Source organism: Takifugu rubripes, chromosome 20 (genome assembly GCF_901000725.2).
Source record: "Takifugu rubripes chromosome 20, fTakRub1.2, whole genome shotgun sequence".
NCBI lineage: Eukaryota > Metazoa > Chordata > Actinopteri > Tetraodontiformes > Tetraodontidae > Takifugu > Takifugu rubripes.
In genome coordinates this window covers 16,314,659-16,329,216 of record NC_042304.1, presented here as the reverse complement: position 1 = coordinate 16,329,216, position 14,558 = coordinate 16,314,659, and the positions used below count along the sequence as shown (strand labels likewise).

Here is a 14,558-nt window from a genome sequence, read left to right as displayed (position 1 = left end):
AGGAATGCTGTGAGGGTGCACGAGGTGACCAAGCTAGTCAAGAAAACAACATGTGGAAAAGAAGAGGGACATAAAGGTGTGAAATCTGGAGCAGGGCATGAAAGGAAAGAAAAACGAGAAGAGAAACAGGCCAACAGAAAGGAGCAAGGAGGGAAGGAAAATACCGAAAACCACCGTAACTGGACTGAAGGTGCTGGAAAAGATTCATCACCTCTGAGCTGCTTCCTGTTTCTGCTCAAGCCAAAGGGCCGAGAGGGATGTTGAGGCAGGAGAACCGGAGCTTCCTTTGTTCAAGCCCAGTGAGCATTTTCCTGAGCTATTTTAATAATGGATGCTCACGTGAGCTTCTTTAACTGTGGAGACGCAAAACGGGCCTGGCAGCGTTCCGTGTCCTTTTTGTCATCCCTCTCCTTTGGTGCGCGGTCATTATTGTGCAGGAGCCGGCAGAGGAAGCCGAGTGTGTCAGGTGAGAGCTCCCCGACCAGACAGCTGTCACAGCCGCTCTGGCTGGAGGTGCAGCCGCGTCCCCAGCGGAGGCCCCCCTCTGACGGGTGGAGAGGCAGGTACAGTCGGCACGCAGCACAAACACACGCGCGCTGGCACGCCACAGGAGTCACGATAACGCGTACCCCTCGCTTGGGTGGCTGCGTCGCCATGGCAACCGGTGATTGATCCCCCGAGTTGTGCAGCGAGGGAGAGGGAGAAAATTAATGACGGGGAAGAAGCGGTGACAGAGGAGGGAAAGTAATGGCGTAGTGGGCGAGAAAGAGGCAAATGGGCAAGCGGAGCCTCACACTAATGTAGCGAGCACGGGATGAGAGAAACGTGCGCGCCGTCTCACTGACATTAAAGCCGCGCACTCACCACTGAATGTCACCGGTGCCGTTACTCCAGCACTCGTTAATGTATATTTAAATCCGCAGGTCTAAAAGGCCGCCTGCTTATCGTGGATATTCTGAGGAGGAACTGAAACGACCTCCGATCCTGCTCATGTGACGCTCCCCGCGACCCCGGAGCTGGTGCACATGACAAAGCGCGCCACGCCACGATGCTGCGAGCAGCAGCTCCACCCCCATGACCTCTGCTTGTATGGTGATAAACATCCAAACATTGGACTATTCCAGAAGAAAGAATCTTTAATTGACCCGCCGCTCCGGCACAAATAAGGACCGGCAACACATCAATTACCCAGAAACTGTTCCGTTCCGTTCCATCCCATTCAAGTGTGTTCTGAGACATTAAAAAGCTATCATCAGTGAGCTGAGACCACGTCTGTAAATGATGTTGGTAAAACCTCCAGTGTCCTGAAATTAAGAAACTCCTCAGATGAGCGTGCGCTGATATGATGGAACATGCCCGCCGCCGTGCCGCGGCCTCCGCTGTGCCGCACTACTTTCTCCAGCGCAGCATCGGCACTTTGAAGTCTGGGTCGTTGCGAGAGTCGATTCAGCAGATGCAAAAGAAGCGGAACACGTTTTAAGGCTGGAGAATAATAGTGGCTGTCCTGACAGGAAGTCAGTAAACCTTTAACAGGACGCATAACTCTGAACCAGCAGCTACTTTGGGAGGGACGGGCTGCAGCGAGGCCAGCTGCTGGGCCAGCTGCTGCTACAGATGGGGGTGTCAACGGTGTGTTCTAATCTGAAGGAGAAAGAGAATTCATCTTAATGTAATGTAAGCAGACACACACAAGCTGTGAGTTGGCTTTAAAAAAGGAATCACCCTTATTATCCTCAAACGCCAACACGGATCTGGAAAATCAGATTCTGTCTCCGGCGATCTTGAGCAAACATTCAGATGAAGAATCTAATCAGCTCTGACAGAAGAACCTCAGCCATTTTGCATGTTTCCGGTCTTTCGTGCCGATGTTCGCCAGAGAGAGGGGAGACGGTGAGCTCCATCGGTGCGGGTGGTCACGAGGAAGCAAAGGTTTCCTGCCACTCAAAGGTGATTTGGAACCGGAGAATCCTCCCAATGTGGAGGCCAAACCAGAGAAAATCATGCATGTTGTTCAGTTCATTGTTTTGACTTCACTGAATCGGCCTGTTGCCATTCAATCAGTGTTTAAGTAGGATTGAATCGGTCGTCTGCATCACAAAGTGGGACTGTTACATACACATGATCGTTCCTCTGAAGGTTCTAAAGTTTGTCTTTCACAGATGTGGCAATTAGAGAGGAGGAGTAGAACTGAAAGAAAGGGCCCCTTTTGTCCTATTTTGTCCTCCTGAGTTGTGCGTGATGTGGGTTTACGCTGTTTTGTGTCCCACACGCATCCGCCGAAGACGCCCTTGTTATTTATGCCGCTCGCTCTTCGTCCTTGCAGCAGAACATCACACGTGCTGTCGGTACTTTTTCACGTTCGGTGTGAAGCGAGATAACGGACAGACAGAGAATGAGACAAATCTGCGCCTCAGGACGAGGGAAAAAAAGATGCAACAGGCTGTGAAATCGTTGGGAGAAATCTGCGATTGTGTGGATAAAAATTTGTGTGGGAATGAGGTGTGCAGACCTTCATCCTGATCAAACACGTTTAAATCCTGAAATCTTCTCTTCCGGAAGGAACTAAGATATTCTCATAGATTTTTTTATTATTTTTAAAGTAATGTAGAAATGAATAATAAGCACAATAAAGACAGAACGGTGTATTTCATAATATTAATTAATGTTTCTCCTCAAAGTGGTGAAAAGATGAAGCGTGCAGATGTACGCCGCAGCCTCCAACGCAATTTATTCCTTTTTCTTTTTTGGCTGATGTGCTTCCCTGCAAAGGAGATTATTGTGTTCCTGATAAAGTGTTTTTAAGTCACCGCAAGGTCAACGTAATTCTGGCTTCAGATAAAGCAACAGACAGAAGGAGAGCTGGAGCTCTGCATGAGGAGCTCTGAAGCCAGCTGATAAACCTGCAGTGGAGGATGGGTTCCCGAAAAAGAAATAAATAAATAAACGTATAGAAGATAAGACAGAAAGAGCGGGAAAAAGGAGAAGAGTGGGGGAAAGATGGATCGCCAGCTTCCGCAAGTGAAAGGACGTCATGTGTGATTGCTGCAGGCCGCCCACGCAGGAGCAGCCGCAGCGACAGGATGTGTACTTATCTACCTTGGCCTGCTGAGCCTCAGGGGTCGAGGATTATTACAGATAAATGCTACATTTCCCTCATGATATGTGCGCCGAGTCGCCATGTTAACTATTGTTCTCCTGCAACACAGACAATTCACGCTGACATTAACAGACTGTTAGCACGTGGATGATGAGAAATAGGCATGATTATTTTAAGGGAATGAAATTAGCACAAAAATCGCAATCGATGCCGCTGTTGTTCTTTTTTCCTCTCCCCTTTGATTTCAGTGGATCCTCTCTTAAACTCAGATTCCGCGTGCAGCCTCGTCGCCCATTTTGGCAGCGCAGCACGACAATGCTGCCCTCTTCAGTCTAAAACCACAATTACACGCGTCCGCTCTCTAAAATATATTTCAGCCACGCACATTGTTACATTTAATTATTAAACTTTGTGTTTGCTTCAGCCAAAAATCGGTCAAATGCAAGAAACAGAACATCTCCAGGAGTCGATGCAGCTTGAGGCAACAACGTAGAAGATTACAGGACAAAATAGGAAAGATTTCAAAGGTGATGCTGAAGACCAAAGCAGCTGCCAGAGCGGAGAGGCAAGCTATCAGCGGAAGTATTGTCCAGGAGATGTGTGAGTGTCATCCGGGAGAAGTGTTTTTATTTGCCATCTTGTGTGGAGAGCTGCAGGATTACTGTGCTCAAAGAGCCGTGAAATCTCTCCTCGACACCTTCAGCCACTGAAACAACTGGTGTCCACCTCGGCTATCACAGAGCCAGTGTCCTTCATAAAGCACCCCCACCCCCGCCAAAAGAAAAGGTGCATGTCCCTTTTAGACTTCCAAACACTAACCTAACACGCCACCAAGCCAATTTCTGTCAGCAGCCCCCCCCCCCCACCACACACACACACACACACCCGTCCCCCAGACAGCAAGAGTGAAAACAGGGATCTGGGTTGACAGCAGTCTGAGGAATACTTCTCTCGACACACTGTTGTAACCTTCCCAAAAACAAATGTCACCGTCGATAGCGGGGCCCATCCGGCCTGACATGAGCCACGACGGATCCTTCAGCATTAACGTTTCTGGAGCAAAGCTGGCTCAGAGGAGCCGCTTCACCCTGACAAATCAGACCCGCAGTTCGTCATCTGGAGGACACCTGCTGCAGGCTGAGAAACGCTCCTTCTGGGGATTAATCGGCTATTTGGTTTAGATTATTTTATCCTGTGCTGACATTTTGATCTGCGAGGGAATGAAAATAGGCAGGAGCTTAGATTGTAAAGTGTAAATAAGCTGTAATTCCCTCTAGTTGAACATGCGGTGTGTTCACAGCATGCAGGAAATGCGTTTACCTGCAGACTTCACTAAATGTGTCGTAAGGATGTCCACTAATATTCATGCACTGTCTCAGCCTGGGGACAAGTAGAACATATGGAACATTACATATTCATGGAACTATTTATCTCCATCACAACACTCGCAGCAAAAGATTCACATCTGAAAACCAACTGTGATAAATCTGCCTTGGAGTTTTATGTTGAGCGATTCTGACCCATTTTAAATTAGAACGCCGTATTTTTCTAAAGGTTTCAAACTTGAAATCAAACCTTTGTCTGTTTTTGTGACGTGACCGTTTCGAAACGTGCTGTAAATCTTCCTCACTGGGTTGAAACGGGTGCAGGACGGCAGAGAAAAGTAAAGAAAAACAAGGAACACAAACTGTATGCATGATTGCATCCTGACAGCCAATCAGCAGCCTGAGTCCTGAGCGTAATGGAGAGCGGCGGTGGCGGCTGCATCTGCTGCGTCCTGCGTGAGCGGGTGATTGCCAAGTGTAGTTGGAGAGAGGGAGAGCATGCTGTGTGTGTGTGTGGGGGGGGGGGGGGTTACACTGCTGCCAGGGAGATTCATGATGGCCTCTCGCAGAACCTTGTGGACTGATTACATGTCCGAGAAAATGCATGCGGCAAACGCTATTAAATCAACGCAGCTCATTGCAGAGCCGCTGTAAGACCGAGCCTGAACGTGGGCATAATGCATCTGCAGCTCGCCGCCATAAGCACTTTAGGCAGCAGGAGAATTACATTTCTAGGGTGGCTCGGGGGGAGTTAGGCTATCTTCCTTTCTACAGCCGTGATTAATAGTGATGGCCCATAAATTGCTCTGTCTGAGAAATATATTGCAGCCGTAGTATCTGTTGTTTGGGACTGGAAGGGCACATGCCTGCGAGGGCCGTGGCTGGATAAGCACTCATCAGCAGAGCAAAGACCCAGGGAGGTGCTCCAGCACCAGAGCCGCCGCTGCACTGGCTGTTTGTCCACACCGATCACGGCTGTCGTGCGTTTTGGCTTCGCTTGTGCCGGTAACCTCGGCCACGGTGGCTGACATGAGAGGAAGCCAGAGCGCCTCATCACGGCCTTCGGAAGCAGGGAGAAAACGGACGCATTCCGAAGTCATTTCAAGTGGACTCAAAGAGACGAAAAATCTGAAGAGGCACTTGATTCTTTTGGAAAAGCCTTGGATTGTAACTTTGTGGTTTTGGTGCGACTGACCTAGAAGTGACCTCTGAGCAGGCCGGAATCGTCCCTCTTAGTCCAGATTATTTCCTCCTCTCCCAGAAGGTTGGTCAACTATGCAGCTTTTTACCGTCTTGCTAATAAAACACTAGATCTCATGGCTGAAAATATGATTTTGAGGATGCATTTATGCCCGCTTGGGTCTGCTAAAGAGAAGGAGATTTACCTTTTTAAGCATGCTTGAGGGAAATGGTGTCATCTGTCAGACAACCTGACAGACAGACAGGTTCCATGACGTCTGTGGATAATCCGTCTGCAGTCTGTCAGCCGGAATCATCTCCGAACATGTTTCACTTACATCACAAACAAATTTTCAAGCAAACGAAACGGTGTCGACAGCTCGGCCTCTGCCGATTTCAATTTATCAGGCAGAAGCTTGGCAGGCGCCACCACGACAACATGGGTGATATAGATCACACTAATGGTTCTTTGTTCTTTCCCAGAGACAAATGATCTGCAGCAAATGACAATTTATCTTGTGAATAATGATCCTGGTGTTCAAGTGTCTCCCAAAATAACACGCGCATGTTCACAAATCATGATAACTAGTTGCCAACGAACATTTTTTAAGTATGTTTTGATGTAGTAAACATTTGCTCTTTGTACAATGAAAATGTCTGTAAATCTTTAGAGCAGGGGGGTCCATAGGGGCTAAAGTGATGCGAAATGAGATCAACAACTGCAAATCAGTGGGTCAGGGAGACATTTATTTGTACTTTTAAAAAAGAAAAACTCAAACAGACACATGTGGGTGAAACTTTTGCTTATAGAACATTAGACTATAGCCTCAGATGGAGTGAACTCACAGCACAATATTAAACGGGATTGTGTTGTAGCATCTGTGCTGCACATTTTTTCATTCCTGCCAATAGGAGAGAGGATGCTCAGCCTAAACCCACATACACACAGGTTTTTATGTGAAGGCTGCTGTGCTTTGAAATCCAGCCTGGGAGGTAAAGATGCCAGTTTGATGCTGCAGCTCCAAACATAAGTCCCTTCCACCAGTGTAAACCTATTCTCCACCCTTTGTCACATTTGAAGATTTGTGTTGGGGTAAAACTGACTCCGGGGAATAAACTACACATCTCTTTGATGCTGGGAATCATTAAGTATTTGATGTGAGGCACGTTAGTGCTGGCTCATCAGATATTTTTAGATTTGTCATTGATTCCTTAACCTGCTAAAATGGCATAAAACCTGGATAAAATGGCAATTAATCCCACTTTGAAAAGAGACTTTGAATTTTAAGTCATATAGTTATAAATATTCTGTGATGAGAAACAAAACTAATTTCGGTGCACTCCCTTTAATTAATTATAGATTGTGACAATTTAACTTTCACAGAAAATACAAGGTGACTCCGAGCTGAAATAAGATGAAATATGGAGTCTGACTAATAAATGTGGCTGTTGTGTTGCTTCAAAGTTAAACGATGCGTGAATAAATAATTTAACTACAACGGAAATGCTTCCTGAAACTAGCGTCTAATCGGCGCTTGAATATGGCGTCACTTCCGGCCGTCATCATGTAAACAGAGTTCGGGGCTAAAGCCAGCGTGCAGCGGCAGCCAGGGCGGTGATCGGCATCAGTGCTGTTAGTACCACAACTGCATGTTTTCTCCCGGCCAGCAGCGAGATTATCTTTGGCTCGTTTGTTATTTTTGCTCCATGTTTGCTCGGGCTGGATGTCTTCCCAGGGTGGCGTGGACCGGCTGCCGAAGGTCATTAGCGCTAGCTTGACTTAGAAGACGTCAGCTAGCCTGTTTTAATAAATCAAACAGCGACCTTTAAACTATTTAAATTTCTTCTTTAAATTTGTGCATCTTAGAGAGTTAAATACCAACGTGTAGAAGGAGCACAACACCGGCTACTTTTGTTGGACTAGTTTATCGCTGGAGCACCTTTATTGTGTGAATTAAATCGTCGGATCTTTTTGTGCTTTATGTGATTCTCTATTAATCATTATTAATGAGACAAACACGACACGTTCCTCTTTAAATTCCGCCACACGTGTTTATAGTTTTACGTTGCTTTATAATACGAATTTTAATGACATTCAGGAAATGTTGAGCCACGGGCTTTGATCATGAACAAACCAATTATATTATATACAGTATCTATATAGAGATATAGATACACACACAAACTACACCATTGACGTAAGTCACATTATGTGGGGGAATCGAGCCCTGAGTTACTTTTTTCTAGTTAAATGTCTTCATTTAGCTCACTTTAATGTGACCATTAGGTTTGGTAAATTGCTGAAATCCATCAGACGTGTTCTGATTCTACTGGAACCCGATTTACAGCCACGCTGTCGCCTTTTACAATCAGGATTTTGGACTTTTAATTCTTTTCTAATGACCATTCAGTGTCAAAAGAACCCGTCTTGCTGTGCCACCTCCTCCCACAGCGTGTGCTCTCTAATCCTGGATTAGGTGGTACGTTAACCTCATCCCGGTTGTGGACTGTAACCAGTTCAGACGTGTAGACCGAGAATGTTGGTTTTGATGCTAATGATTAGCCTTCACGTTTCCTCAGCCTGTGAGGTTTTCCCGTTTTTAAGGTTATTCCACTCTGCTATTCGCTGCTTTGTGGGTGTTTCTCTGTGACCTAGAGGAAATCTCCTGTTTCTGTTTTCAGAATGGGGAATTCTACGTCCTCCGCCACCGCTCGGTCCAGCCCAGCCTGCGTTCAGTACGTTCAGGTCGGTATCCCGTTACTTCCCGTTCAGCTCTGCCTCTTTGGTTCCTGCCTGGGATTGTTGGTCTCTCCTGGTCCCGTTTCCACGCCGCTGCTGATGGAACTCGGACGTCTCCTCTTTGATCCTTCCAGGAAATGGTGACACAGAACTGTGTGGTGATCTTTTCCAAGAGCACCTGCCCCTTCTGCAAAATGGCCAAAAACGTCTTCAACGAGATTGGCGCAAACTACAAAGTGGTCGAACTGGACGAGCACAACGACGGGAGGCGGCTGCAGGAGGCCCTGGCTCACATGACCGGCGCCAGGACGGTACGAGCTTTGCGTTCTTGGGGATGAAAAACTGATGGAATGCTCGTGGATCAAGGCAAAGATTTCAATGATGTCACTTCCTGTCCTCCTGTGTGTGCAGGTTCCCAGAGTCTTCGTCAACGGAAACTGCATCGGCGGCGGTTCCGACACCAAACGGCTCCACCAGGAAGGGAAGCTGCTGCCGCTGATCGAGCAGTGCGCCCCCTGCTGTGCAGCCAGCGGCGAGGGCTCGGGCGCCGCCGCCAAATGACTAACCGTTCTTTTAGTCTGTCAACTGTCTATTTATTCAACACTGTCTTGATATTTATTTATCAAAGTTCATGAGATGTTTAGTCCAAGAGGACACATTTACAGGTTTAATGAGGAATGAACTGTATGTGGATGTTATTAAAGCTGTGACATTTTAAGCAAACGTTCCAACGTGCACGCGGCTGCCTTCTGTGTGAGCGATCAGATCTACACACACGTACACGGCTACGGGACTGAAAGAGCCTGATTACGAATGCTGACTGATATTCGAGCACTGCGGAGCTGCACAGATATGAAAATGTTTTTGTATTTTTATACTTTGTCCAACTTTTCTGTGTCTGGAATTGTGTGGTCTGTGCACGAGCGACGGGCATTTTATATCTTTAAGTAGCGTTTTTGTTAAATGAATGCGTTTTCCTGACTAGTAATAAATATGAACGTCTGCTCAGCTGTCTGTGTCCATCATATAATCATGATAATCATATAATCAGCAACGGCTTCGACGTCTTCATGAGCTCCACTATTTTCAGGGAATATTTGGGTCGATTTTGACCTGCGACCTTTCATAGTGGAGGATTTTTTTTTGAAGGATTATTTATCAGTGCCTGGCTACGGTCTGTGCTTTCTAGTTTATATTCTGCTGTTCACTAATCCATGATGATACATGTCCAAGTACCGTGTATGAGTTTTTAAAGATGTCACAGCGGGGTTTAACCGTACCGCCCTCGCGTCCATCCGGCGTACGCTGTGAATGTAAAACAAGCGCCCACCGCACCGCGTCACGGTGAGGTCACCAATGAAATTAGCTTGACTAGCGCTCGTACTGCTAAATTGGCATATCTGCAAGCCTGCATGTGTGTAGATTCCGTGAGATTAACAATCGTATTAAAATGGCCGGAAGCGCAGGAGAGTGGTGTCTCATGGAAAGTGACCCCGGTGTCTTCACAGAACTGATCAAAGGGTTCGGTGAGTGAGCCTGCCGTTAGCCGACCCATTCAGTGTAACGTGGCTGTCAGTCCGCGCTAGCTGGGTAAACGCTGCAAAGCTAACGATAACCGCTACAATGCTGCAATTAAACGGATTAAAGACATTCGGGTGGCGGCAGCTGCGTGTCGTAGAGGGTTTGCGTGGACATCAACATCTTTCTGCGTGCATCATCCGCAACTGTGCTTGCTGATGCCGGAGAGTGTCGGTTGCTTTACACCGGCTAACTAGCTAGCATTACTCAGCGTTCAAAACAACGGCGCGTGAAATCAAACTCGTGTCGGCTCGTGAGCACCGTTGGTGTTCGTTCGTTTATTGATGTGTTTTCAACAGGCGGGTATGAATCGGTAATTCGGTCCCTTGTCGTCCGGATTCTGACAAGACTTTTGCTTCTTTCTTTAGGATGCAAAGGAGCCCAGGTCGAGGAGATCTGGAGCATGGAGCCGGAAAACTTTGACAACTTGAAGTGTGTTGATCCTTGAAGGTTTAAAGGTTGCACTTTGCGGACGGAAGCTTTAATGAGCGCGTGTCGTTGCAGACCCGTGCACGGCTTGATCTTCCTCTTCAAGTGGCAGCCAGGCGAAGAGCCAGCGGGGTCCATTGTCCAGGATTCCAGGCTCGATCAGATCTTCTTTGCTAAACAGGTTGGTTTCCGTCACCCCTGCAGGAAACACCCAAGACTTCTACTTGTTCTCGTCTCTGTTTAACCTCTGAAGCTACTGCGCAGACGCGCAGGGATGCTCTGATCACCATGGCGACCACGCTCCTGCAGATGGTGGCGGACCAGCCCTGAAGCTGTGGTTTCACGGGCTGTTTTGTGGTGTGTTTCCAGGTCATTAACAACGCGTGTGCCACCCAGGCAATAGTCAGTGTTCTGCTCAACTGCTTCCACTCGGACATGTCGCTGGGAGACACGCTGACGGAGTTCAGAGAGTTCTCACAGAGCTTCGACGCTGCAGTAAGTTCACGGTTATTGAGCCGTCGCTGCGCCGCCTCCCCTCCCATCGCTGACAGTTTGATCCTCTTACCTTCAAAACGACGGATTTCACACGCAGAAAATCCCGACGTCGATGCGACAGCTTTGTGCACGTGTGTTCTTTTTGCTCTGTCTTCTTAAAACTCTAATAATGAAAAGACCAAGCGTGGTGTGTTTATTGCCGAGGTGCAGGAGCAGTAAAGCGTTATTCCAGAGGTGGGACACGTCCGTCCGTCCGTCCTGAGTTCTTCGGGTTAAACGGGCGCTGCTCTAATCCTCCATCGTCTGCTCTCCTCAGATGAAAGGTTTGGCTCTAAGCAACTCGGAGGTGATCCGACAAGTTCACAACGGCTTCGCCAGGTAAGCTGCCGCTCGGCTCGCACCCAGCTGGGAAAAGCTTCCGCTTGATCGGCTGCTTTTAACCCCTCGGTGGGACCAGTAATGGTGAATTTTCATAGATATTATTTAATAAAGAGAGGTTTCATTGATAATGTAGCAACTGACCACATTCCTTGCTAAATATTGTAATTATAAACCCTCTAGTACGGTCATATTAGAGTGTATTAACGCACGTGTCCACTAGATGGCGCAGACGCGTCATCAAAAACCGCGACGATCAACAGCTGTAAACGCGCATATAAGATATATGTTTTATATTATATCCTAAGATACTTGTGTCAGCCTCGTCTTTATTGTGTGATTGTGGTCTTGTGTGCAGACAGCAGATGTTTGAATTTGATGCCAAGTCTTCGGCCAAGGACGAAGACGCCTTCCACTTTGTGAGCTACGTCCCTGTAAACGGGCGACTATACGAGCTGGACGGACTCCGAGAGGGACCCATTGATCTCGGTGAGCCACAACAAAGGTCGCTTTATCACCCCCCCCCCCCCCCCCCCCCCCCGGTCCTGAGCGGAGGCTGATCAGTGCACGTTTGACCTGGTGCGTATGTGCACGTGTGCATATTGTCTCCCATCAGGCGTGTGTAACCAGGACGACTGGATCAGCGCCGTCCGCCCAGTGATTGAGAAAAGAATCCAGAAGTAAAAGAACCCTGCATGTCCTTTTTAAAAACACCTGCATTCAATAGAATCACACACTCGTTAGCATTAGCTCGTTAGCGCTCCTCTTCATCGTGGGTTCCTCCTCTTCCTCCTCCAGATACAGTGAAGGAGAAATCCGGTTTAACTTAATGGCCATTGTGTCCGACAGGAAGATGATTTATGAGAGGAAAATAGCAGAACTCCAGACTCAGCTGACTCAGGTGAGCGGAGGCTCGGCGTGAAGCGGGTCCACCCCCCCCCCCCCCCCCCCCCCCCGGCCCCTCACACTGTGGGCTGATCTCTGTCCGAACCTTTTCCAGGATGAACCCATGGACACCGACCAGAGCAGCACTTTCCTCAGCTCCATCCAGTCAGAGATCGCCAAGTACCAGCTCCTGATCGAAGAGGAGAACCAGAAGCTCAAAAGATATAAGGTGAGTTTCTGGACGCCGTCCGGCCGCCGTGTCCGAGGTGAACCGGGACGGCGTCCTCTCATCACCTCGTCCTCGCCGGTTCTTCGTCCGCAGGTCGAGAACATTCGGCGGAAGCACAACTACCTTCCTTTCATCATGGAGCTGTTGAAGACGCTGGCAGAGCATCAGCAGTTGATGCCCCTGGTGGAGAAGGTGCTCACACACACACACACACACACATACACACACACGCGTGCTGGGATCATGCTGGGACACTTTGATTCACTGATCTTTGTTTTTCCTACCAGGCAAAAGAGAAACAAAGTGCCAAAAAGGCTCAGGAGGCCAAGTGAAGGAGCAGCACCCGTCCAGCATCCTGCAGTCACACTTTCCATCACTGAGCCACACAGATTCTCTACATCGTCTGTCATATTCATAGGAACGCGCGTGGGCGGCCGGCGGCGCTGCTGCTCCAGCGCCAGCGGCTCTGCGGGTCAGCCGCAGCAGAGAGACGGTCTGACGCAACAGCTTTGTCCACGTGTCCATCTGCTCCAACGCATGATAGAAGGAAAGATGTGCTCAGATTGTCTCGTCTTATTTTCATAATAAAATGTAGATGTTTGTGAACCAGTTGCTTTTCTTTTTTTAAAGATTGCTATTATTGTACAAGGATAAAAATGAAATCAAACCATCTTGGCTGCACCGTGTCCAACTTATTTCAGCTGAATCAAAAAAGAAACGAGAGAAAACGCGTCGCTGGTGGGTAGAATTCTGGCGCCACCTGGTGGTGGAGGACAGAAACTACAGGTTATTTTGTGTGTTTTATGTCACGGGAACTCATTAAGTTCACAAAAAAGTGCTCCTAATTACGAGATAAATTGGTTATTTTTGATGAAGCTGAGCATGAAATGCGCCTACGTCAGGGTCGTGCCCGAGACACTGACTATAGGTTTGATATTGGTCAGCAAAATCCTTTTAGATTAGATTTTAAATATCAATAAAAGTCACATTTTCAGTATGAGATGGGTCATTTGTGGTTATAGTTACTCAAGCAGTACACAGTAAAGGTGCCTCGTGTTATTGGTGGTGTTAGTCGATCATTACAACCGTGTAAGTTTAAAACGCGACTTATGGCAGAATTATTTATTATTCAATTTAAAATATTTGAATGAATCTCACTTTCATCACGAGACGGGTAATATAGGGGATATACTCAAAACAAGTATAAGCACAAGTCCACAGGTCGTCCGTTCCGTAAATCGGTTTTAAATCGGTTTTTAATAAGGTCCTACAGCGCTGTTGATGTTTCGGGGAAATTACCGTAATGTCGGGAGTATTCGCGCATTCCAAAACGAAGCGCGGCTGTTTGGACCAGAAAAACGCGGAATATAATATATGAACCTTTCAGTCTTAATTATTCACTATTGGCACTTAACGGACTCTGTTCTGTTTCATACATCAGTATTCTCTAAACACAAAATGGAACAGGTGACGCACTTTTTTTTTATAAAAACAAAAAACAAAAACAACGCTATTACCTTTACCTATTTTTTTGTGTGTACGTGATTTATAATCGTTAAAAAAGAAAAAAATAGCAGGTCACTGTTGCTCTGTAATTATATTTGCTTCTTATATATTTTATTACCTCCAGAATTTACTTCCCCTTCCAGTAGTGACCACACGTCACCGGCCCCCGTTTAATGTCGATGAAAAGTTGGACTTTTCAACACCTTTAAGGTTTATTCAATTATTTCAAGTGTTATTTTGTGTCGCGTCGTCCTAAATTTGACCCGCTCAAAGCAATCGTGACGTCATCTGAACGGCTGCACTTCCGGCGTCCGCTGGACTCCCGCGGGACAGACTGTCCAGGCAGCACTGACGCATCTGCAGACAGTGTTTCCACTGTTGTCACGATGCTTGAAGGCAACAAACGGAAACCGACCGGTTTGGCAGTCGCAACACGGATGAGTGACACATGCGCTTTCATCAGATGTTCTCCTAACAAAAGCACCGACCAGCCTTATCACACCCGAATCACTGACGTCAGTCCAACAAAACGCATGGACGGCGATGACGCCGGCCAAGACCAGAGTTATGTGAGAGTTGGAATCTGTGTTGATCTAAACTAAACCAGGGCAGGAAATTGAAGGAATTCCCCTCCGGGCCACCGTAGGAGTCCCGAAGCTGCCGATCCCTTCAGGTTTGGCTCCACTGGGGTTCATTCAGAACGTCCCGTGTCTTCAT

At 47.4% G+C, this 14,558-nt stretch overlaps 2 protein-coding genes and 1 long non-coding RNA gene across 6 annotated transcripts; 2 read left to right on the top strand and 1 right to left on the bottom strand.

The window, feature by feature from the left end:
• Window positions 1–3,998: 3,998 nt before the first annotated feature.
• On the bottom strand, window positions 3,999–5,113 carry LOC115247329 (uncharacterized). Its single transcript, XR_003886386.1, has 3 exons — window positions 4,673–5,113; window positions 4,418–4,477; window positions 3,999–4,307 (listed from the first exon to the last, which is right to left on the bottom strand). It is a non-coding gene; the product is annotated as an uncharacterized lncRNA (long non-coding RNA).
• A 420-nt stretch (window positions 5,114–5,533) lies between these two features.
• glrx2 (glutaredoxin 2) lies at window positions 5,534–9,349 on the top strand. Of its 4 annotated transcripts, none has more exons than XM_029828694.1 (4): window positions 5,534–5,686; window positions 8,284–8,347; window positions 8,476–8,652; window positions 8,753–9,349. In XM_029828694.1, the coding sequence occupies exons 2-4, from the start codon at window positions 8,285–8,287 to the stop codon at window positions 8,900–8,902; spliced, it is 390 nt and encodes a 129-aa protein (XP_029684554.1). In that variant the 5' UTR covers window positions 5,534–5,686; window position 8,284; the 3' UTR covers window positions 8,903–9,349. The 4 variants fall into 4 exon arrangements, with proteins under 4 accessions (XP_029684554.1, XP_011613459.1, XP_003974479.1 ...); XM_011615157.2 differs by lacking the exon at window positions 5,534–5,686 and adding an exon at window positions 7,122–7,234; XM_003974430.3 differs by lacking the exon at window positions 5,534–5,686 and adding an exon at window positions 7,158–7,361.
• Window positions 9,350–9,669: 320 nt separating this feature from the next.
• uchl5 (ubiquitin carboxyl-terminal hydrolase L5) lies at window positions 9,670–13,005 on the top strand. The gene is made up of 11 exons (XM_003974417.3): window positions 9,670–9,867; window positions 10,288–10,351; window positions 10,424–10,529; window positions 10,718–10,843; window positions 11,160–11,221; window positions 11,580–11,710; window positions 11,838–11,901; window positions 12,020–12,122; window positions 12,222–12,335; window positions 12,429–12,527; window positions 12,623–13,005. Exons 1-11 carry the CDS (start codon window positions 9,792–9,794, stop codon window positions 12,665–12,667), a joined length of 990 nt encoding a protein of 329 aa, XP_003974466.1. The 5' UTR covers window positions 9,670–9,791; the 3' UTR covers window positions 12,668–13,005.
• The last annotated feature ends 1,553 nt before the right edge of the window (window positions 13,006–14,558 follow it).